At 35.9% G+C, this 24,548-nt stretch overlaps 1 protein-coding gene across 7 annotated transcripts in view; it reads left to right on the top strand.

The window, feature by feature from the left end:
* The window catches only part of CDIN1 (CDAN1 interacting nuclease 1), a 207,642-nt gene that overhangs the window by 84,154 nt on the left and 98,940 nt on the right, over positions 1 to 24,548 (top strand). For all 7 annotated transcript variants that reach the window (XM_036887549.2, XM_057488657.1, XM_057488658.1 and 4 more), the window contains 3 exons: positions 8,318 to 8,397; positions 8,740 to 8,789; positions 13,212 to 13,279. In XM_036887549.2, coding sequence (XP_036743444.1) covers positions 8,318 to 8,397; positions 8,740 to 8,789; positions 13,212 to 13,279 — 198 coding nt within the window. The remainder of the gene's footprint in view (positions 1 to 8,317; positions 8,398 to 8,739; positions 8,790 to 13,211; positions 13,280 to 24,548) is intronic.

Below are 24,548 nucleotides of genomic sequence, written 5' to 3' on the forward strand. Positions count from 1 at the left end.
CATTATCAATGTATTATATTATTAATTATTTATGAAAATAATATACAACTGTTAAAGAAAAAATTATTTGGCATGCCTATTGTGGCCTGTATCCTCTTAGTCTAAATTTTCTGAAAATGATTTTTTAAAAAAAGCCTACTAATCCATAATGAGAAAGCTCAAATTAAGTCAAATACATTTGACTACCTAAAAACTGCTGTAACAGTAGGGAATATAGGCAGGGCTTGAATTTTAAGTTCATTAATCATTCTGCAATTTATTGAGTAGCTATTTTGTGCAGAGCAGCTTTGAGATGATAACGGAGAAATACTTCTGCTTTTAAGCAGGTTGCCAAGTATTCCCGGCATTCTTCCCAGAGGTGGTATTGCATAAGCAGATACACAGTATACCTGTGGCATTAAATTTTTGTGGAGGGACAATTAAGAAAAATTATCTAAAATGTCTCCTTATGTGAGCCATAATGAAATTTAAAAAAAAGGTCAAGAAAGATTTATGTAGATCAAATATTGGGCCATATAAAGTAGAGCTTGAAATCTAAAACCTTACAGCTTTAGAACCAGTAACAAACTTTTAAGAATTATTTCTTATCTTCCTGCTACAGCCACAGGATGAGCCCTATCCTTCATATAAAAGCCCCCAGATGCATGAAGATAAGAGGAATTATGACTTCTTTTTTCTATACTGTTCTAAACATTCTTTTTCTGCAGTTTCTTTTAACGTGTCATAGTTTGAAATCAGCATCCTGACCATTCTGCTGTCAACAGATTATAAAGTGATGTTTAATCAAGAGTTACATGTTTGGTAGACAGTATGAGTTCATGCCACTCTACAATATGAGGGAGGTGAGAGCAAGTGGATTGGAAAAATAATGAGAAAACATTACTGGAGGAAGTGAGAATTTAACTGTATTTCAAAGTTCTGGCCAAGGGAAAGATGAGAAAGAACATCCCAGATTTTGAGGTTCGAGTTAGGGGTGGATGGGTGGGTAGAATTAAGTATATTCCTGACATTAACTAGGAGCTTAATAAATACATGTAGAATGTATGTTTGTTGGATAGGAGTTGATGGTGCATAGTGGCTGTAGAGCTGCAAGTTGACTGAGACAAGACTGATCAGTGTGAATATTCATGCTTTGGAGACTTCTTCCTCTTGTTCTTACATAATACTTTTTTATTTGATGACTGTAGTTAGAGCTATTTCTTACATGTTTATGTGCTAGTTATATAGCAGAACTTAATTTGTCCCTAATGTTAAAATATATTTCTTGTTCAGATTATCAAATAGAATCAGACTGCTTTAGAGATCACACCAGTATAGGGAGAGCTAGTGGACTGCCTGGAATTCTTCAGGAATAGTTCCTACTGCAAGAGTTACATAGATTCCTGTGGATCACTGGCAATATCAAACTTGTCCAGAAAAGACACTAGCAGGCCAACTCCTGTAGGGATGAGACCTTCATGACCTTCATGTCCAAAGGCCTTAAACCAGCATTTGGAGAAAAGATTGAATTCCAGCTGGTGTTTTCAGCTTTGCTGTTCTGGAGCTCAGCCTCTGAAACAGCCGTATGAAGAGGCAAAACTCCTCGTGTACTTTGGGAACAGCTGTCTTCCCCATCTAGCTATTCAACTGTAGGAATTGTTTTTCTCCAGTGGAGGGGGAACTAAGTTCTAATGCCACCATTCTGTCTGCACATGATTTGTTCTTCCAAATGACCCATCTTGTCTTTATCCCTGAATCATCCATCCCTCATTTCATCTTTTCTTCTCTCCTGACTGCTGCCACCCATGACACAATCAGCCCTGTGCTCATTCATCTGTCATTCTTAAACCTGTTTGTGATCTTGAATTAGATGCTCCCACTATATATGGTCTTGTATTTGTTTTAGTTCAGGTGTAACCCAGTCAAAAGGCTCTCTTGAAAGTGGGAAAGACTTCCAGGGACCTTAGGATTGCATATGGCTTACCTCCTTAATTGCCTTGGTTCCTTTCAGCAGTAGTTGGCCATTCATCTGAGTTTACACTAAAGAAATGAAGAGTTATAAAAATGGGTGTGATCAGTGACATGGAAAGTCTCCACTTGCTTGATTGCTGATGCTTGAAATGCCTTTATCTTGGGGCAAATATCCTTCTTTTATATGGTTATAAATGAGACTTAAATTACATCTCCCACCATAGAGGTGGGTAGATAGAGAAATAGCATACCATGGACTAGAGATGAGAAAATGACACTATATATTAATTTTATAAGGTAAGGTTTATAAAATAATAAATATAGACTGATTAAGTTAAAACAAAGACTATAACTGGATAAATAAAAAGATAGAAAATAGTGTAAAATAAGATCAGATAGATTTAGAAAAACAGTTTAGAAGTGAAATAATTGTCATTGAAGTTAAAAGCTCATTAGATGAGTGAAGTGTTAGATTAGAAAAAAAATGACAGGAATTCAATTAGAACAAAAATTAGTGAATTCTGGGGTGGAGCTAAGGAAGGCACCATTAGTATAACAGAGATGATGAGAGGGGAAATATAGACACTTCATAGGAGTAGGACACATAGGGGACAGGATAAGACCTTTCAATAATGTCTAAATATGAGCTTCAGAAGGAGAGAATGGAGGCCAAAGCTATAATGGCTTAAAAATTTTCAAACTGGTCAAAGGCATACATATATCCTTAGGTTTATGAATCATGGCTGATTCCAAGCAGGCTCAATAAAAAGAACCATCCACAGCATACAGTGATGAAACTATTGAATATCAAGTAAAAATCTAAATGCAATCAGAGAAAAAAGACAAATTACCTTTGTAGGGATTACTGTTAGACTGATAGTAGAGTTCTTATCAGTCACTGCAGATGTCATGAGACAGTACAGTCATCAAAGGGTTGAAGTAAAATGACTCTTAGCCTATAATTTTATACCCAGCTATATTATCATTCAACAGTAAGAACAAAGTAAAGACATTTTCAGGCAAGGCAGGACTGAGAGATTTTACTACTAAGTAATCCTAGCTAAAAGAACTAATAAATGAGTTGCTTCAGGAACAAGGATACTGAATCCAGAAGCAGAGAGTGGAATTCAGGAAGCAATACTGAAAGAGGAAATTGGCACACTTTGATAAATCTAAGCATTGAATTCTTTTAAAAATGGAAAGACAATGTATTAGTTAGGGTACTTAAGAGAACAAAACCAGTAGTGTTGTGTGTGTGTGTCTGTGTCTGGAGAGAGAGAGACATATTAATTATGAGAACAAAACCAATAGTGGGGTGTGTGTGTGTGTGTGTGTGTGTGTGTGTGTGTGTGTGTGTGTGTGTCTGGAGAGAGAGAGACAGATATTAAGGAATTGTCTCACATGATTATGGAGGCTGGTAAGTCCCAAACTCTATAGTTGGCAAGCTGGAGTCCCAGGAGAGCCAGTGTGGTGTGGTTCTAGTACTAAGGCTTATTGGCTTGAGACCCGGGAGGAGCCAATATTGTAGTCTGAGTCCAAAGGCAAGAAAATACTGACATCGCAGCTCAAATGCAATCAGTCAGAAAGATTCTCTTCTACTCAGTCTTTTGTTCTAGTCAGGCTTTTAACAGATGGATGACAATTTGCTTTACTTAGTCTGCCATTTCAAAAGTGAATTTCACCCAGAAACACTCTCATAGACACTTCCATAGTAATGTTTAACCAAATATCTAGGCACTCTGTGTCATCAGGTTGACACATAAAACCAACCATCACAGAGACTGAATGGGAAATCATATTTACAAATGAGGTGGGTGGACAAAAATAATAGACACAGTAATATGAAGGCTGATGGGGAAGGGATGCTTCTGAATTGGAGTAAGTGCAGTCCAAATTTCTTACGCTCAGAATTACAAAGGAGGTTTGATTAGATTAGGTATTGTTCAATGTGATAGCACATTTGAGAGGACTACTAAAGAAGTAGATATAAACCGTATTATTTCCAGATAAATAAAAAGAGTAAGGGGAAATAAAGAAAATTTATTCAACTGGAAGGTAGTAAAGGGGAAAGGGAGGAAGAAAGAGAATGGTTAGCAGAACATGGAAAATATGAAGGTAGAAATAAGCCCAAATGTGTCAGTTAAAAATGGATTAAAGTCATTTTTATTTTATTTTATTTTTAAAATTTATTTATTAAGGTATCATTGATATACACTCTTGTGAAGATTTCACATGAAAAACATTTTGGTTACTACATTTACCCATATTATCAAGTCCCCCCACCATACCCCACTGAAGTCACTGTCCATTAGTGTAGTAAGATGCCATAGAGTCATTATAAAGTCACTTTTTAAACAGAAATTTTCAAATTTGATTTTTTTGAAAACCTATCTAAATGCTATTTATGAGAGTCACACCAAGACTTAGTGACACCATACAGTTCAAAGTAAAGAAATGGAACACCAGCTATATCAGGCAGATACTGTCCAAAAGCATTATTACCACTAGGCAACACTAAGACAAAAAAGAGATAAAGAAGGTCATGACTTGATGCCAAAAACATAATATCCAAGAACTATATGTATAACAAGTGCATGCATCCAACAATAATGCCTCTAAATTTATAAAGCAAATATTGGCAGAATTAAAAGGAGAAACTGACAAATTCACAGTAGTAGATGATTATTTCATACCTAGTTTTGAAAAAACTAATAAGAATATAGATTTGAATAATACAATTAAAATTTCAGCCTAGTAGACATACCTGAACCCTGAACCTTGTACCTCAAAAATAGGAATTTAGTATTTTTAAACACATAAAACATTTATAAAACTTGATCACATATAAAAACACAGGGGAAGTCAAATACCCCAAATTAATATAAGCATGACATACTTTGACCACAACTTAATCAACTTAGGAATTTGAAATTGATTAATTCATAATGGAAACTACAAAATATTTATAAATAAATGGCAGCAAAACTTGTGACATATAGATAAAACAGAATTTAGAGGAAAAATTATTGCCTTACAAGTATGTATTCAAATTAAAAACTGAAAGTTTATTTAATAAAAATAGTAAGTTAGTAAAAGAATACTATGTAGCAAACTCAAATTAGAAAGCAGGGAATAATAATGATAAGAGGATAAATTAAATAAAATTGGAAGAAATGGAGCAGTAGAAAGACTCAACAAAATCAAAATTTGGTTTCTTAAAAATACTAATAAACCAATATCTAGTGAGACTGATAAAGGAAAATGTTTACACAAATTAATATTAGACTAAAGTAAATTTAATTGCAGATTCAGAAGGTAAGGCGGAGTATTGGATGCATGGATGTTTATTATTTTAGGCTCCTTACTTCTTTATGCTTGAAATAATTTACTGTGAAAAAGATTATAATCTTTACTTAGGCATTATGCCTTAGCCCAGGCATTGCCTGTTGCCCGCCTTCTGTGACATGCTTTAACAGGAGGACCTGCTCTCTCCTGTCCAGTTCTTGTGCATCTAGCTCCAGGTGACTCACGCATGCCTGCTTTATGCATGCTTGGTAGAAAGTTTAAATACCAGCAGATGATGTCATGGCAGGGGTAAACTGTTTTCAACAGAATGAATGCTCCTAGTGAAAGTTAGTGAGAATAAGACTCTTGTCCACTTATTGTCCAAAAAGATGGGTGCAAATTGAAAGAGAGAGAGTAGGCCAAGGTACAACTTGCATGAAAGGCACAGGCTTCCATGAGGTCTCGTATTCCCAGCCATCACTAGGTAGGTCCAACTGCCTCTCTTTATCTGGTTGATACTGTGCATACTTTTGACAGTTCCTAAACTTCAGAGTACATGTGTAGAAGTCAGTTTGCACTCTGGCTTAATCTGAGACACAGGCAATACTTTTCTGAAGCCTGAGTGCCAAGATCTGCAAATGGAGGGCAGACACACCCTCAGTTTGCAGCTGAGGCCTTAACTTCCTATTTGTTAGCACTTTCTCCTCTGTTCTAAAAAATGGCAGGTTGCAAGAAAAGACATTTTGTTGAGTTTAATGCAAATTTGGACTCAATATATCGTTTTTACTATTCAATTTTAAATGACTGACTTCCTCTCACAAGCTTCCTTTGATTTGAATAGCGCTCTATTCAATACATTCAAACTTTTTAAAAAAAGTTTACTGGCTATGATTCTTAATTCTGATAAGCACACTATTCTAAAATTTAAATTGTGAGGAAAATTATGTCATTAGTTTCTTTTTTCTTTAATATTTCCCTTTCTTCTCTCATAAAATAAATGACCTAATTTTCTTATGTCCTATAGTATTGTCCCTCTTCTTTTCTAAAAAGTTCCTTTGTTTTATGATCTTAGCAATGAGAGTTTGCATATAGGTTGTTATAAGGTCAGTGATTTTCCTCAGCAATAACACTTTTGGTCACATTGTCTGGCCATTTGGAGATTAGTAATCTTTCCTGGCATCGGTATGAGAATTAGCAGTGTAACATCTTAGTAGTCCAGGTGCATGTGGAGAAGAAGGTGCTGTTGTTTCCTTGAGGCACTGATCATGGGTACCCTAAAAAATGTATCTGCTATTCTTGTCTGGTGACTGAGTTGCAGACCCACAAGAGTACCCTCAGAGAAGGTGACCAAGTGCAAGAGCAACTGCTTTGGGCCCCTACAACTGGGCAGGTCTCAGAATTAAGTGGGAAAACTGGTGAGTTTATCAGGTACATCACTATCTCTCTAACAACATACTTAAAATAATCTATTGTTTTACTTGGTGTTTCAGATTCCCCATGTGTGTATTTCTCACCCACTGTAATTCCTTTGAGAAATAATTGAGCCCAGTTTAAGCTTGTATGAGGCAAATGTCAAAGTCTAATTTAGTTCTTACTATTACTTACACTTTAACAAAATAAATAACAAAATAGCTGTGGTAGCTATTTTCTCTAAAGGCTTACACAAAACACTAAGGCTGTCAGCTCAGATAATATTATCCCTTTCTACAGACTAAGACATTGAATTTGAGAGGCTCCATAACTTCCAGGGTTGTAGAGCTAGTTGTAGAGATAAGGCTAGGTGGGATTCCTGAGGTGATGATGCTCTTTTGGAGATTCCAAATATGGCCTGTCCATTTGTGGTGCAGACACCTCTGTACCAGTGGCTAAGTACATAAATGTTGCTATAAGCATGCAGTTACACAGAATTGGAAACAATTAAAATAATGGTACATCATTTATTTCTTTGTGGACTCATTACTATGCTTAAGTGAAAAGGATGTAATTTCCTTATTTCTTTCCTCAGTATTTACTAATATTTATCATATCTGTCGGTATTCTTACAGTACTGAACCTGATAAAGAACATAATAATCTAAAGAACAGGCCAAAAATTATCACAGAACATGAATGATGTAGGTCTGTGGTCTGTGTTCATTCTATTAACTAGATGATCATCCAATGTGCATTTTAGTTTGTGTGGACAGACTCTAAGCCATTGTGCAGAATATTTGAGAATAATTCCAATGGAGACTTGAAAGAATTGGCACCTGACTTAGCTGCAATCTAGAGGCTTGCTTCCTCCTATGCAGAGGAAGAGGAATTCTAGCCACTGTGACTTCCAAGTGCCCACTGGAAACAGCAAAACCAGGATCTCCTGCCTCGATCTCCTATGAGGGTGACCTGATCTGATACTGTAACCTTCATCAGATGTCTCTCCTAGCCTCTTCTATAGCAACTGCCTGGGGGGAGGTCAGTTTAATTTGCTGTTGGATGTGATGAGATATATTTTGGGATAAAAATTATATATAAATAATGTGTATATATATATATTTTTCTTACTTAAGATTCCCTCAAGTGTCAGTCATTTTTTACCTAATGTTCTTCACCTATGAAATGGACATAACATTTTATGGCAGTTGATGAGAATTCTTTTAGAAAGGTTTAGAATTCAGAGATACTTTCTTGGCTGAAAGTTACTTTTATTGACATCCTTGAAATCTTTGAATCTCATCTGCCTTCACTAAGCTCTCCATGTACATATACTGGTTATAAAATATTACCTGCAAAAGGTAAAAAAGTATTTTCTGATTGTTTCTGTGTGTTTGTTTTATCCCCAAGTGGGCCTTTCTAGCTAACTATTAAAGGTCTATACTTGTTAATTTATCTTGGAAAACTAGGTCATCTATAGATCTGGCTATGTGACTTATAAACTTGGCAAAATGGCTTAAATAAAAGCTTTCCTTATATTAAAAAAAAGGAAAAAATTATTAGAATCTGTAATGTTTTCATTGTCATGGTTTGTGTATATATAGGTATATGACACCCTCTTGTTGCACTACAAGTATGATTATTGTTAACAGTTCATCTCTTTTCTTCGGCAGCCTCCAAGTCTGTTATAAATAGTATGCTACGGGACCCTTCTCAGATTCCAGATGGAGTTCTAGCAAATCAGGTCTATCAGGTATTAATCACAGCTGTCTATTTTCAGTGGCAATGCTGTTATCTGCCTAGCAGAGTAAAGGATTTTAAACCTCATTTAATTACTGTCATCATAAACTATCACTGAGGTCAGGGTGCACCGTAAATGGCAATGCAATATTTGCGAGAAGAGCATTTCCCTTTTTAATAGCTTGCTTTTATAGTGAATAAAAAGCTTGCAATTTTTTTTTCTGTGATTAAATCTGAACAGTCTTTGATAATTTTAAAAAATTTGTTTAGAAAAGTAATTACTGCTATTAGGATACTGTTAACTGTTAGTTTTTGTAGTTGCCCACCCCAGACCTCTTCTCTTGTTTGTCTGCAGTGCATCGTGAACGACTGCTGTTATGGGCCACTGGTGGACTGCATCAAACAGTATCCTTTCCCATAAAATTTTAGGTGCGCAATTGACGAGCTTAGACTCAGTGGAGGAGATGTGTCTAGCTTTAATCTGACATAAAGTTCTGCTTCACAGAACACATTTCATACTCTTCTATTTTGCATTCAGTCACCTGGAGGGTCACTGCAGACCATCCTTTTCTATAGCTTAAGAAAAATCCGATAGGCTGTGGGAAGATATCAGTTCAGCAGTTGCATGTTCACATGCTTATTTCAAATTGCTTGGTTTCCAATGAGGTTAAAGGTACAGAGTTATTAGGCAGGTGACATGCTGTCTTGGAAAGTATCTAAGCATCCCAATGAACATTTTAAGAAGTATAACAAATTTCTGTTTAGAATGAGCCAAATTTAGTTGAGTTTACTAGAATAAATTTCGAGCCTGGAGTTAAAGGATGATGTGATTAAAATACTGCCAGAGACCATCACATTTTAAAGGGCGGTAGATTCTTATTGCTTAAATGCTGATTACAATCTGAGCTGCCATTTGGATCCCTCATAAACATTTTTAGAGAAGTCAAGCTAATTTTTCCCTCTGGGCTGAATTTAAGGCTATGAAAACAGATGCCCAGTCATTCTTCATTAAAGACATTGAGATTGCTAAAGAGTTAATGTTTACTTTTTAAAACAGGATTTGAGTGGATAGTAGGAAGTAGGACATTATTAAGCAATATGTTTAGTAGTAGCTTGGCAACACTAAGAATTTTGACAATACTTGGCTAAAAATTTTATTTAAAGAGTAAATACTATTTTTTTAATGAAAATTATATCCATCTGCATCCATGAGTCTCACATTTCTTAATAATATTAGTATTACTACATGCCCATCCTCGTATTGGTTTTGTTAGTGTTGGTGGCACTGTGACCACTTGTGACTAGGTGATTACTAGTCAGGAGGCTTTTAAAAAAATTCCTTGCTAGTCAGGTGTGTGTGTTTGTATGTGTGTGTCTGCATGTGCACATGTATATATCTATATCTCACTTTGTTTCATAAAGGCTTAGGGTCAGTAAAGTTTTTGTGAAGAAATTCACTCATTTTCTTTTTCATAAAGTTAACCTTTTAAAAATAATTTTTTATCAGAGCTCTCTTATAAGAATATTCAGTATCTAAGTTACAGCCTTCATATATTTATTCCTCAAGTCTGTTTCCCCATATCCAGTTTAAAAATAAAATCACTTAATTGTCATAAGCTTATCTTTTTATTAGACCAAAGTGAAGTATACTTCTATATACTTCTATGTTCAGTATAAAATTAATGATAGTGTTAGAAATTGTAGAAGTGCCAGCCTCATATTGCTACAATGATAAAGTTTAGCACATTTGTTTAACAACTAACACCATCTCAGAGTATCTGGGGTGGAATTGCATGTTAATTTTAAGGCACATAAAATAGTTAAAAATCAATTTAAAGTTAAGGTTTTAAAAGCATAATGTCTTTTGAAGGATTGCATATTGATTTTAAATATAAGTATCTAATTACATATGCATGGACTAAAGTATGAAGTCAACTGCTTTGTAAATGCCAGGAGGCTATTTTTCAGTAATAGTTGAGATGCTTACGGGAAACTAGATTGCTGTATTGCTGGCGAAGAAAATGGCTTGTGAGGTTATTTACAAGTTTTGCCCCATGGTCACTGCTATACATCAATAATAGGTATTATTATAGACAAAGTCTAAGTGTTTTCTGCTTATAGAGCATTATAAATTCTGTTTGGAATATTTTCCTTACATTTTTGCCATCATTCACTTTGCTTTTTTGGCTGTGTTATTGCCAGTAGAATTTAATGTAGTACATGATTTCAATTGATAAAAATAATGATGTATATCTATAGATTGCATTCACCAACTAGATTATCATTTTGTAGTTCCATTATGCCTATTGCCAGTAAAATTACTGCTTTTTATAAGCTTTATTTTCTACACCTTGTATTTTATATATGTTTATATCAAGCAAAGCATGATCAAGAAGTATATCTTTCCAAAATTTCAAATTAGTGATTGCTTTTACCATGCAGAATAACACAGGCTGGGAAGTCTACAGAGAACTGATTTTATCTTTGCATTGAAGTAGTAACAATTTCATATAATGTAAACCCACTTGCATAGATTTTCCTAAACTGATGAATGAGAATTATTTTATTTCACACTGAATAAAAATTATTGGTTTTCCATGTGAGTGAAAATGCTATTTGTATGTTGTTCTGATAATTTGGTAATGTTTACATTGCATACTCTTGGTAAATTACATCACTTTATAAGAGAGAAAGCACACATTTAGTAAATAGAATAGGTGTAAAACCTTTTTACTCCATTATGAAAATTGTACATGTAGACATTTGTGTAAGTAGAACAAGTAAATTGGTCATTTACTAAAAGGACACCACAAAAAGCACTATAGCAAAAAGTATGTAAATCGTCATTGTGCTTTCTTTTCCTCTTGGTCTCTACTGTATTTTTTTCCTATGTAGCCATGCCCATCCACACCTTTCCTGCCGCAGCTCACATTCACTGACACAAAAGGTGTGAGAAACCAGCCACCTCAACTTTTCGATGTGTGACTTCAGGACACAGCTATTAGACAAAGACCTAAACAGACAAGCAAGGAAGGATAATGAGGCAGGAAGCTTAAAATGCTGTGGGTTTCATTTCTATACCATCAGTAACCTCAGTTTCATGATTCAACATTTTAGATGTAAATAATTTACAACAATAAAAGTGAGAGCACATTTATGTGGAATAGAAGTAAATAATTTAGTTCTAAGTTGTGGGATGTCCCTGGTAATGAGAGGCCATTGTGAGTTATTCACCAGATGTCTTCAATGGACTCTGCAAATGTGCGGAATTCTGTGATTTAGAAATTTGTTTCGTTTTGTTTCCAATTAGAAATTAAATAAGCACAGCACAGGGAAGGGAGAACAACAGAAGGAAACCGGCAGTGATGACGACTTAGGGCTCATTTTAACAGTGGGTTTGAGTGGCTGCATCTCTTGAATCTAAGATTTAAATGATATTCATCTGTTTCTGTTGATAAAGGGAAAGATAATTCTCTAATATTTTTTAAACAAATAATACATAAGCTTTAATGGATTTAAATTGGACTTTTACAATGCATGATCAGAATTAAAGGGTCTCTGGTAAGCCAAGGAGTAGTATGACCAGATTGACATTATCAGTGAAATGGAGAATTAGGTAATTATTACCAAATGCTTCTGACAGAGTCAAAGTATCAGAGAGAATAGGATAACACTCCTTTTCACACTTTGTACCATCTCAACCTTTTGGAAAATAGACCAGAATTCCAAATACCATTTCTGATTTCATTATTTATCAGCCATGGAACCATCAGCAAATTCTTCACCCTTCCTGAACCTTGCTTTCCATAACTGTAAAAATGGGACTAGTAACAGTACCTATTCATGTACTTGTTGTGAAGATTAAATAAGGTGATACCCTAAAGTGTTCAGCACAGAGGCTTAGTGTATGATATTAAGAAATACTAGGCACATCAGTTATTTTTACATAATTCATTTTAATACTTTTTTAAGAAGCTCTATGGAGGTCATAAACATAGGCTTTTCAGAGATCTTACTCTGATACTCTGCTTTGCCACCCATTAATCATGAGCTTTTGTAGATTCCTTTCTAAGCCTTGGTTTCCTCTTCTATAAAATAGGAATGATAATAATTGTGAGGATGAAATAATATACATACAGCACTTAACACAGTGCCTAACTCTTACTGAGCACTCAGAATTGATATATGCTTGTGTGTATATATTTATAAGCATTTTATGTGTATACCTGCACACAGTGCTTTACTAAAATGTCTTTCCCCCAGTAAATATACTTCCCAATAGTCAGTTTGGCTTCTCAAGATGCAGAGAGAGGATCATCAGCAGTAGAGTGGAAGTGAAGCAGGAGCTGTAAATGCTGGCTCTGGGAGCAGTGTGAACCCACACAGGTTTTGTAGACCTCTGCAAGACTTGAAACATAGGGAAAAGGCTGGTTGGTTTTTTGTGGGTTTTTTTGCTACACTTAGTAAATGCTTAATAAATGTGTGCTAAATTGAGTTGAGGGATTTTTAACATAGGGTAAAGGATTTTTAAAGTGACTCTCCCTCTTCAAAAAAGATAAAATACACATCCTTTTGCAAAAATTTTATTTTCCAAAATACCTATAAACATTTACAGAAAAATTCCAGTAAGTCATTTAAATGAAGGGTTGTGGGTTGTGTATAGAAGTTTCATTTCTCAGAGATGTGGACTGAAGGTGGAAATAGTTGATGTAATTACCTCTATTTTCTATTTCATCTCAAATATAAATAGACCTGGTATTTATAAATACCATGTTTTCTGATGGAATAATTTTACATGTGTTACCCTCCTTAACTAAAACTTCCCAGTGCTATTGGTCATGAGCATGAAGTCCTGCTGAGAGACTTGCTTCTAGAGAAAAAGCTGTCCTTCCTAGGTAAGTATTGCTTACATCCTTTCTAGCTTGTAATACCTCCGTGAGTGCTTAAATATGTATTTTTTAAAATCTTCCCCTTGCAGTTATTATGTACTAAAGGAAGAGTGAAGAGTGAATGGTGACCAGAGCTGCATGTTATCTTTTATTTAGAACTGAGCAGGGACTCAGTTACCTAATCTCCAATACATACAGCACATGCACAGGCTTGCAATTAATATTTTATAGAATAAGTCGCTGAAAAAATGCTTTAATATCTGTGGCACTATTACTTCTGGTGTTTTGAGATATGTTGACCTTATGAGAGAAAGAAACAAAAGTAATATTGCCTATAAAATGCTTTGTATGTTAAAAAGAATGTTTAGAAAAATTCTTGTGAGATATATTTGTCTCATGTGTGGAACTGGATGGTACTTCAAAGCCAAATATTAAGTTTTTATTATTTTTATGCCAAATATTAATTGTCATAGTAGATTTAGTATGATTTTTAAAAATCTCACATGTACATGTGTTTGTGTGCCAGTGTAGAGTCTTGATACAGATTGTTAATTTCTTCCAACATCTCTTAAGTGTTAGTAATTAAGCCTCAAACAGCACACATGTGATAACTGATCATGGAAGCCCCACAAGGCACTCTTCAGTGAATTAATTCTTCCTCTCCATTTTAAATGTGGCAGTATGTAAAGGCTCTCTCTACACGAGTCGTGGTTTGTACACATCTGTTTTATGTGCATATCTGAGAGTCTGTATAGTGTGTTTTATTATGTTAAAAAAATCAATTGGATTACATAACTTTTGTGCCAAAGTGAACAAAGAATTGGCCAAGGGAAGTCAAGTGTATGGTCTTATGTCAAGTTAGAGAGTCATGTTGAATACAGTCCTGCAAGAAATATTTTTTAATAATGAACTGGAGAATGAAGTTGAATGTGTTATAAGATTGTTGATAATTTAAAGATGAGAGATATCATAAATATTCTGTAGCCTAGGGTTAAAGTTGTTAAGTTACAAAAATGGCCTCAAATTATGGAATTAAATTCCAATATGGAAAAGCAGCAAGCCTCCTCATGTAAAAAGAACAGTTGAAGTGTTAAGCCTATAGAAAGAGGGTAAATTAAAGAGAAATTGCCTTTAGAAGTCTAATCAAAATAAAGTGTATAATGGCTTAGAATCAGTTGGAATAGATGACCCACAATGCACCATGAGATGTGTTTTCGAACTACAGAGTTCTGATAATATTGTGCTGTATCTGATGACATTGATCATTCAGCTAGTGGCATAGCCAAATATGTTTTATTGTTTTAAGTTACTGAGTAAGTAATCGTATTTTCAGGACTGCTTGGTGTTACTTCCATGGCACCATCTGCTTATGGGTAGTCAGGTCCTCAGTGCCATTTCTTTACAGCCTCTCTTTTCTCTGCTTCCCTCCAAAGAGCTGGAAGACTCAGCAGGGAGAAGGAGACGAGGGCTTACTGGTGGTGTAAGCTTAGTCCCAGGTTCTTGACTCTCTTGCTCCCTGGAACTGAGTTTGAATTGCCCACAGCCAACAAAGGCAATGCAGAAACATAGCTAGGGAGTCATTACCATCTGCATATAAGTTCTGAAAATTGATGGGCCCCACCTATTCCTCTGTGCTGTAGGGTCAAGAAGTAATTATTTTATTGAAACATACCCAAAGATGATACTTAACTGATCTTTAAAACTAAATGAGTTATAGGAAAGTTAGCTGACTCCATATAACTTCAGTCCTGTTTTGAAGTATTTCCTCATCAGTGTACAAAGAAGTTGTTAACTTATTCTACACATTGTAAGTGTTTCAGTGTAGTACTAAATTAATACATGTTTCTTTACAGCTAATACATGAAAATTCAAAGTCTAGTATGAAATATTGTTATGGGATTGTTCTTTTACCTTGTAAATACCCCTTCATGAGGGTTAATTAGATCTAAAATTCTGTGCCAGGTAAATTTAGCTAGATCATCATTTTAAAGCCAACTATGGAAATACATTGGTATATAAATAGACCATTCATTCAATCCTGTGCTTTCTTGTTTACGTGTGTAAACCTTGAATTTTGTTATAGAGACATTGCAAACATTTTTTTTACTGTGATTCTTTTATAAGCAAAAGTAAAATCAACCTCTCTGACTCTGTCTGTCTCTTTGTTGGTTTCTAATCTGGACTGCTTTAAAAAGACAAGAATTCTTATTGTTTACATATTAACCCTTTTTAAGAAGTGTGACTTCCCTGAATTTTTTATCCAGTTCTAAATTTTCCACCCATTGCGCTTTATATGTCATTTTAGAAAATCTTATTTTATCTGACCTCTTTTACCAGTAGAAGAGAAAAATAAAAATAAATCACCTTTATCTTAACCCTAATAATTTCATCAGCTTCCTTGATTCATAATCATGTACTGAGCAGCTGCTATAGCACATTAACCAGGCACTTCTGGAAAGAGGAAGAGTCCTTATCATTGAAAACTCAGGTGTATTCATAAGGAGATTTATCTTATCTTGTAAATTTATCCATTTTGTACTTCTACAAATAGTTATATTGTATTCAGAGAAGTCCAAGTTGAATAAATGACTTTGGTCTCTCCAACTGAAAATATCTATTATTCATATACTTATTCACTTATTCCAAAAATAACTTACTGAGTCAGGTACTATTTTAGTCACTAGTCATAAGCCAGATGAAGTCCCTGCTTTAGTGGAGTTATGGTCTAGTAGGGAGACAAGCTATAAACAAATGAATACAGATAATTTCTAGGAGTTTTTCAGAGTTCTTGTAATTCTTTTATTCATTACTCATTCTTCTCACCTAACTTTGGTTGAATGTGTTCTCTACATGCCAGGAAACTGTACTAGTTTTAGTATGAAGATGATGATACACACCCTGTTACCTCCGGGTGCTCCCAGCCATGCCACTATCACCATGTCTGCCCCGATAAGCATGCAGTTCTGTCTCTAGAGCAGCTCAGAAGGTATTTATTTACCTGATCGTCTTTATAATGACAAAATACATTCCAGGCTGTTGTCATGTTACTTTCACTAAACTTTTGAAAGAAAGGTACAGATTACACTAAAAATCAACAGCTACCCTTTAATAGGAAGAAAGTTCTACTATCTCATGATCCGCTTCCTGAAGTGGTGATAGAATTTTGCTTATTCATCTGTGCTCCCTGACCAGCACCTTCATGCCACCCTGTGCTTCAGGATGGCTGGTTGAGCTCATTATCTTGGCTTTTTTTTACCTCAAAGCTAACCACTTTTCTGTTGGCTCAGCAGACAGCTGTCTTTTAAGTTCTTGCTATGGGCAGGCACCATTAAGGATATAAAAATATCAAGTGAATCAAACATGGAGCCTTCCTAGAAAGTTTCAGATAAGCTTAAGTACAAGTTAGTTCTTTCCAAGGAGAGTTAATTTAGAATTAACATTTATTGATCATCATTTAAAGTCTCAGAAGGTGTGGAGAACCTGCTGCCTTCTCCTGGGCTTGAGTGCACATAGAACACCTCTTAAACTTTAAATTGACAGGAAGCATTGTGACCATCCTCGTCCCTTCTGTGAAGGGTTTGTTCTATTTCTAATATCAACCAAATAGAAAATTTATTTTATCTACTGATGGAGATGTTTTAATTTGTATATCTCAAGTGATTAAAGAGACTATGTTTTGTTACATTCTCTCTCTCTTTTTTGGGAGTTGAGGGGTAGGGAAGAGCTTTGGATAAAAGGCACGGGAGAAAAGGAATATAGTGACAGGGAGGAGGTGACAAGACTGTTTGCCCTGTTAGGGAAAACATGAAAGAGCTTATACCAAAGACTGAAGATAAACCATTCATCCTTCATGGGTTGGCATATCTCCAGGTCTGAGGGACTTTCATTAGTGACTTCCACAGCCACTGTTTGCTGCAAATTCTTGTTAAGTTTGGCTTAATAAGGATGGCTCTAGAGATATTTTATTCTTGCCAGTGAATGTTGCCCTGTTAGAAGAAACACAATTATTTTGAGTGACACCTGAAAACCATTTGCTTGATTCCCACCTCACCCTCCCATGTTTGGTCGTGCCTTATGACAGACCAGCATATTTTACATGGTGCCTTTCTAGCATTTATGTACCCTATGAGGCTCTAGAAGGGGGTAATGTGTAAAGCCAAATAGGCTTAGTGAAGGATGTCCGTTGCTGGAAGAAATTAGGATCTTTGTTTCTAAGAGTTTATCTACTCCTGCTGCTTTATTCCCCACCTGGAGCAACAGTGCTGTGCTGGGGAAGTGATTATGATGTGACAAACAGGGGATTATGACTTCAGGTGAAGAATAGGCAGCGGGAACAGAAGAGATACAGAATACTAAGATTGTGTTTACATGCAGATGTTAGCAGTAGAGAATAAGATACTAGAAATAAAACATATGATTATAGACTAAAGGGAACTGAGATGGTTGAGCATTTCATAAGGTGTCAACTATTTAAATTCCTGTTTGTCTGAAGGTTAAAAATAAGATGCAGCTTTTAGAATAACAGGAACATGATATGCAGGATAGGATATAGGAAAATAGGAAGGAATTCCCTTCCTGAGGAAATTGTCATTGTGCAGGCCTGTACTTACTCCCTTTATTAGATATGCTTAGACTTGCTTCTCTGTGGGACCAAGAGAAAAAAAACACAGACACATGTGTGCTGCTGGGTGACATGCTCTCAGGAACACTGAGGACAGGTTACTCTGTCCACTTATGGTGGTAGTCTTTCTGCTCCAGGCCCACGGCTCTTCCCTCAGCATTGCTCCAGTTAGATAACTCATGTCTGCTGATCATCTGCTTTCCTGGCCGCTGATGACATATTGGAACTGTTTTGGTTTAAGTGATAAAGTCTAATCAAACTAGATTGCACACACACAAAAGGAGAACTTAACTGGTGCAGGGAGATGTCTGGGAAATCCAAAGGAGAAGAATTTGCTAATGACCTGTCTAAAATCCCACAGACAAAACAATTGTCATCAATATCTCCTCTTTTCTCCCTCTTGTGTTCTTTCTCAGGCAACAGAAAGGATCCCTGGCAGTTGCTAGTTTGTTAACTTCTTAGAATTCATAATCCCAGGGAAAAGTTGGTGATTCTCTTCTGCCCAAGAATGGATCTCAGAAAGGACTCCAATCAGCTAGTCTGGGTCAGGTGTCCACCTCTGTGGCCAGTGCTTGGGGGTCATGTTACTGACCACCCATTGGAATCACGTTGTGAGATCTGGGTGGCAATGCCAAATGGGACAGGTAGAGGATAAAAAAAAATCAAATAGCTCACCCCACAGAAAATTAGCTATGGGTCAGAGGTCTGCTCCCCACAACCAAAAGGCATTAGGGGTCAAATCTGTTACTGCTGTGGTTGGATTGGTTGTGCAATGGTATCTGTATATGTGTGTGTGTGTTTGTGGGGGTGGAGGGTGCATGTATGTAGATCTTTTTCTGTCTCATAACTGTTAATATGCTTCCCTCCACTGAGACTGGTTCTGAGACAGATGGACCTGGCCCTGCAGTGCCTGCAGCTAAGAAACAGAGCAGACAAAAGCGAACGTTCAGATGTTCCTCCGGATTTTGGAGTTTCAAAGGCTCTAGTGACTATCCACTCCCCTTGTTTTGTTTTAAGGAAACTGGCCCCAGACCCCAGCTAGTACGCTCCTAACAACTTGCCCTGAATTCTTTTTACTCTACTATGATCTGTCCCTTCTTTTGTAGCATTAAACAGAATTTAGAGTGATGTAGTATAAAATACAGAAGAGCTTTACTCTTGTTGTCAGTGCTCATATTCAGTCTCCACAACCACCATTCGGCAGGGGCCAGCTTACCCAGCCTCACTTTGCACTGTCCTGGCTTTGTGACCTCCCATTTGTTTCCTATCTTTAGGGCACTTCAGTTTTTACTAGTATTGTCCCCTAAAAACATAAGCAAAGGACAAGGTCAGAGCAGTCAGTTGTATTCCTTATTAGTGGCTTTGATAAGAGGCTTTGGGGGAAGAGTTTGAAACTAATGGCTGTAATGAAATTTTGGGTTCTCTAAAGATTTCATTTGTCTGTGCTATAGGTCTCCCCATTAAATGCACATCTGATCTGTGTACCTTTGCACATGGTTTGCATATCATAGTAATATCTATTACTAAACCTTGCTGACTTCTTGGGGATTGGATAGAAAAGGCTGTGAAACTTACTCTTAGAAAACATAGAAATGTACTATACAAAGGTCAGAGCTCTATGAGAGTGTTTTGGGGAAAAACAAAAACAAAAGCAAAATACTGGAGTATAAAAGATATTCTCTACTTTCATTTGTATTGATGTATATCTTTTGCCCTTCCCAAATTTAGTAGAAATATAATAGGTATTAAAAAGATTCTTTTTATCCTACAGTGTATTTTAATCTAGCATTTTAGAAACCTTTTGACAAATTCGTAGAAAAAAGGCCGTATCAGAGTGTTACTTTTCATTTTCAGATGTTGTGAACTGGAATCTTGCATAATTTCCCTGTGAATAACTGTATTTCTTGAATTTGAAGCCTTTTAATAAAACAAAACGAAAGAAAACTCCAAGCCTTCTCTTGGCACCCCTCATGCCCTCCTATGATTCTTAAGTATACGTTAACAAGTTTCAGATGTATTTTGTCCTCTGACTCAAAATCAGCTCTTTATTTTTAAGAAAGAAATTGTGTAATTAGTACTTAATTGCTTTGGATATTTTGGGGCATTTAGAGGAGAGGGAAATTAAAAGGCCAGAGAAATTAAACTTTCACTGTGTTCTTTACATATATATAATTCCTTTTTTAAAATGTCCTCTAAAGGCAGGCCTGACAATTTAAAAATAAATGAAGACCTGAGTTGTTTTTAAAAATTTAACAAGTTTTGTCTGTGGATGCAGTTTCATTGATTTTTTTGGTTCTGTTGGACAGAGGAACATTGAAATGCTAGAAGTCAAGAGATTATCTGGGAAAAGTGGACAGCTACATGCCAGAGAATGAAACTGGATTACTGTCTAGCACCATACACAAAAGTAAACTTGAAGTGAATTAAAGACCTAAATGTAAGACATGGAGCCATAAAACTCTCAGAAGAAAACATAGGTAAAAATCTCTTGAACATAAACATATGTAATTTTTTCTATGTGTCTCCAGACAAGGGAAACAAAAAATAAACAAATGGGTCTACATCAAACTAGAAAACTTATGTGCAGCAAAGGAAACCATCAACAAAATGAAAAGGCAGCCTACAGTAGGGAGAATATATTTGCAGATGATATATCCAATAAGGGGCTAATATCCAAAATACATAAGGAACTCACGACTCAACACCATAACAACAAATAACCCAATTAAAAAATGTGCAGAGGACCCGAATAGACATTTTTCCAAATAGGACATACAGATGTCCAGCAGGCACATGAAAAGATGCTCCTCCTCACTAATCATCAGGGAAAGGTAAATCAAAACCACAATGAGGTGTCACCTCACATCAGCCAGAATGGCCACTATCCCAAAGACAAAAAATAGTAAGTGTTGGTGAGGATATAGAGAAAAGGGAACCCTCCTGTACTGTTGGTGGAGTGTAAATTGGTGTAGCCACCATAGAAAGCAGTACGAATGTTCCTCAAAAAACTAAAGTAGAAATACCATATGACCTAGTAATTCCACTTCTAAAAGTTTACCTGAAGAAAACAAAATCTTTGATTTGAAAAGATACATGCACTCCTGTGTTTATTGCAGCATTATTTACAATAGCTAAAGTATAGAAGCAACCAAAGTGTCCATCAGTTGATGAATAAAGTTTGGTACATATACGCAGTGGAATATTACTTGGCCATAAAAAAGAAATAAATCCTGCCATTTGTGACAACATGGATGGACCTAGAGGGCATTATGCTCAGTGAAATAAGCCAGTCAGAGAAAGATAAATACCATACGATTTTGCTTACAGGTAGAATCTAAAAACAAAACAAAACAAAATAGCAATAAACTCATAGGTACTGAGAAGTGATAGGTGGGTTGGGTGGGTGAAATAGGTGAAGGAGATAAAGAGGCACAAAATCTCTATCATAATATAAATTAGTCAAGGGGATGAAAGTATAGCATACAGAATATAGTCAATAGTTCTTTAACATCTTTCTATGTTGACAGATAATAACTACTTTAGTTAGGATGAGCATTTAATAATGTAGAGAACTGTCAAATCACTGTGTTGTATACTTGAAACCAATATAATACTGTATATCAACTATACTTCCATAAAAAAATACTATCTATTTTCTCTCCTATGCAGGCAGATATCACCTAAATGATATCAGACAGATGGCTATCACCTCTTCTATGCTTTAAGATCTTCCAGGAGGAAAATTAGAATTTTTCCCCCACATTATAAATGTTACACATGATTAATTTAAATATTTGTCATAATTAAGAGTGGTATATGGTCTATAAATCATATGGTTCTGGGACAAATCAGAACTTGACTGATGTGAGCTCTGGGCTCTATCTTTAACTCTTTGAGAAGTCTAGGTCTTTGTGAGTTACTTCTCTGACTGCTTTTATTGTGTATCAATTAGAATTTTGGACTAGTAATATCTGAGACTTTATAAGCTCAGAAATACTGTGTTCCATGAGGCACACATCTAAAAATCCTGCATTTCTTGGATCTGGAGGCTAACAAGTCGGCTTATAAGTGAGATTATTCTTATATTAATTTTAATAGTGAACATGGAACAATGACATTAACAAGCATAATAGTTATGAAATATATTGGGTATTTTTAATACAAATCTTAAATCAGAAGAGCCTTCATATTTGCTAAATAAAATAGGCATACAGGATTTGGAGATTGGGTTCATATTGATCCCCAGCCATTTTGGGAAGTTATACTAAAAATGTTATTCTAAAACATTGCCATTACTGTTTTTTTCTGTTGACTAATATTATTCTTACTTTTTTCTTAATTCTCATGATTTTTTTTCTTGAAAAAAAACACTAGGTTATTTAAATTGAGTTTTCCACTTGGGAAGTCAAAGAATCATAAGTAACCACTTGTCTCTAGTATGTGCAAAGAGCTATATAAGGATGTAGATGAAATGTATGATTCTCAAGGAAAATATAAATTGCAAAACAGGTCAGTAGCAATGAAATAAATAGATAAAGTAACCACAGAATTGCCCACCATAGTAGCACCAGGCCTGGACTGCTTTTTGTGAGGAATTCTGCCCAGCTTTAAGGAATGGGTGAATCCAATGTTATTTAAAATACTACATGTCAAAGAAAAAGGTAGGAAAACTTCCCATGAGAATTAAGGAAAGGGCTGCAATCTTTTTTCATCAAGATGAACCTCAGAGAAGACAGAAAGGATGAAAGATAGCAGTGAGTTATCAAATAAAACCTTGAACTTGGGACCATGGTTTTTATTTGTATGCATTGTTGATTCACGAAGAGTTAAAACAGGAAGGAAAATTAAGTCAATCCAGATAGGTAGGTAGGTAGGTAGAAGGCATGGTTATTCTTTTTTTGTTGTTGTTTATTCTTTTAATTCATTTTATTATGATTAATCGACAATTACATGAAGAACATTATGGTTACTAGACTCCCGCCTTCACCAAGTCCCCCCCCACAAACCCCATTACAGTCACTGTCCATCAGCATAGTAAGATGCTGAAAATCACTACTTGTCTTCTCTGTGTTGCACATCCCTCCCTATGCCCCCCCCAACATAATACATGCTGATCATAAGGCCCCCTTTCTTTTTTCCTGCCCTTATCCCTCCCTTCCCATCCCTCCTGCCCAGTCCCTCTCCCTTTGGTAACCGTTAGTCCATACTTGGGTTCTGTGATTCTGCTGCTGTTTTGTTCCTTCAGTTTTTCTTTGTTCTTGTACTCCACATATGAGTGAAATCATTTGGTACTTGTCTTTCTCCGCCTGGCTTATTTCACTGAGCATAATACCCTCTCGTTCCATCCATGTTCTTGCAAATTGTAGGATCTGTTTTTTTCTTATGGCTGAATAATACTCCATTGTGTATATGTACACATCTTCTTTATCCATTCATCTACTGATGGGCACTTAGTTTGCTTCCATTTCTTGGCTATTGTAAATAGTGCTGCAATAAACATAGGGGTGCACCTGTCTTTTTCAAACTGGAGTGCTGCATTCTTAGGGTAAATTCCTAGAAGTGGAATTCCTGGGTCAAATGGTAAGTCTATTTTGAGCATTTTGAGGAACCTCCATACTGCTTTCCACAATGGTTGAACTAATTTGCATTCCCACCAGCAGTGTAGGAGGGTTCCCCTTTCTCCACAACCTCGCCAACATTTGTTCTTGTTTGTCTTTTGGATGGTAGCCATCCTTACTGGTGTGAGGTGATATCTCATTGTGGTTTTAATTTGCATTTCTCTGATGACAAGCGATGTGGAGCATCTTTTCATGTGTCTGTTGGCCATCTGAATTTCTTCTTTGGAGAACTGTCTGTTCAGCTCCTCTGCCCATTTTTTAATTGGATTGTTCACTTTTTGTTTGTTGAGGTGCATGAGTTCTTTATATATTTTGGATGTCAACCCTTCATTGGATCTGTCATTTATGAATATATTCTCCTATACTGTAGGGTACCTTTTTTTCCTATTGATGGTGTTCTTTGCTGTACAGAAGCTTTTCAGCTTGATATAGTCCCACTTGTTCATTTTTGCTTTTGTTTCCCTTGCCCGGGGAGATGTGTTCATGAAGAAGTTGCTCATGTTTATGTCCAAGAGATTTTTGCCTATGTTTTTTTCTAAGAGTTTTATGGTTTTATGACTTACATTCAAGTCTTGGATCCATTTTGAATTTACTTTTGTGTATAGGGTTAGACAGTGATCCAGTTTCACTCTCTTACATGTAGCTGTCCAGTTTTGCCATCTGTTGAAGAGACTGTCATTTCCCCATTGTATGTCCATGGCTCCTTTATCATATATTAATTGACCATAAATTTTTGGTTTAATATGTGGGGTCTCTATTCTGTTCCACTGGTCTGTAGCTCTGTTCTTGTGCCAGTACCAAATTGTCTTGATTACTGTGGCTTTGTAGTAGGGAAGGCATGGTTATTCTTAAAAATGCCCTTGTATTTTATTCAGATACCCTGTTGAGCATTAAATAGGTACAAAGCATATGTTTATAGTGGGAATGGGGCAGTGGATAAGGCTTAAAATGAAAAGAAAACATTTCCTGTCCTCAGAGCAAAGCTTCAGGCCCATGCTCAGTAAGATGAGAGTGGACAAAGAATGAGGCAGAAGGG

The sequence above is a fragment of the Manis pentadactyla genome, chromosome 11 (assembly GCF_030020395.1).
Source record: "Manis pentadactyla isolate mManPen7 chromosome 11, mManPen7.hap1, whole genome shotgun sequence".
In the NCBI taxonomy this organism is placed as follows: Eukaryota; Metazoa; Chordata; class Mammalia; order Pholidota; family Manidae; genus Manis; species Manis pentadactyla.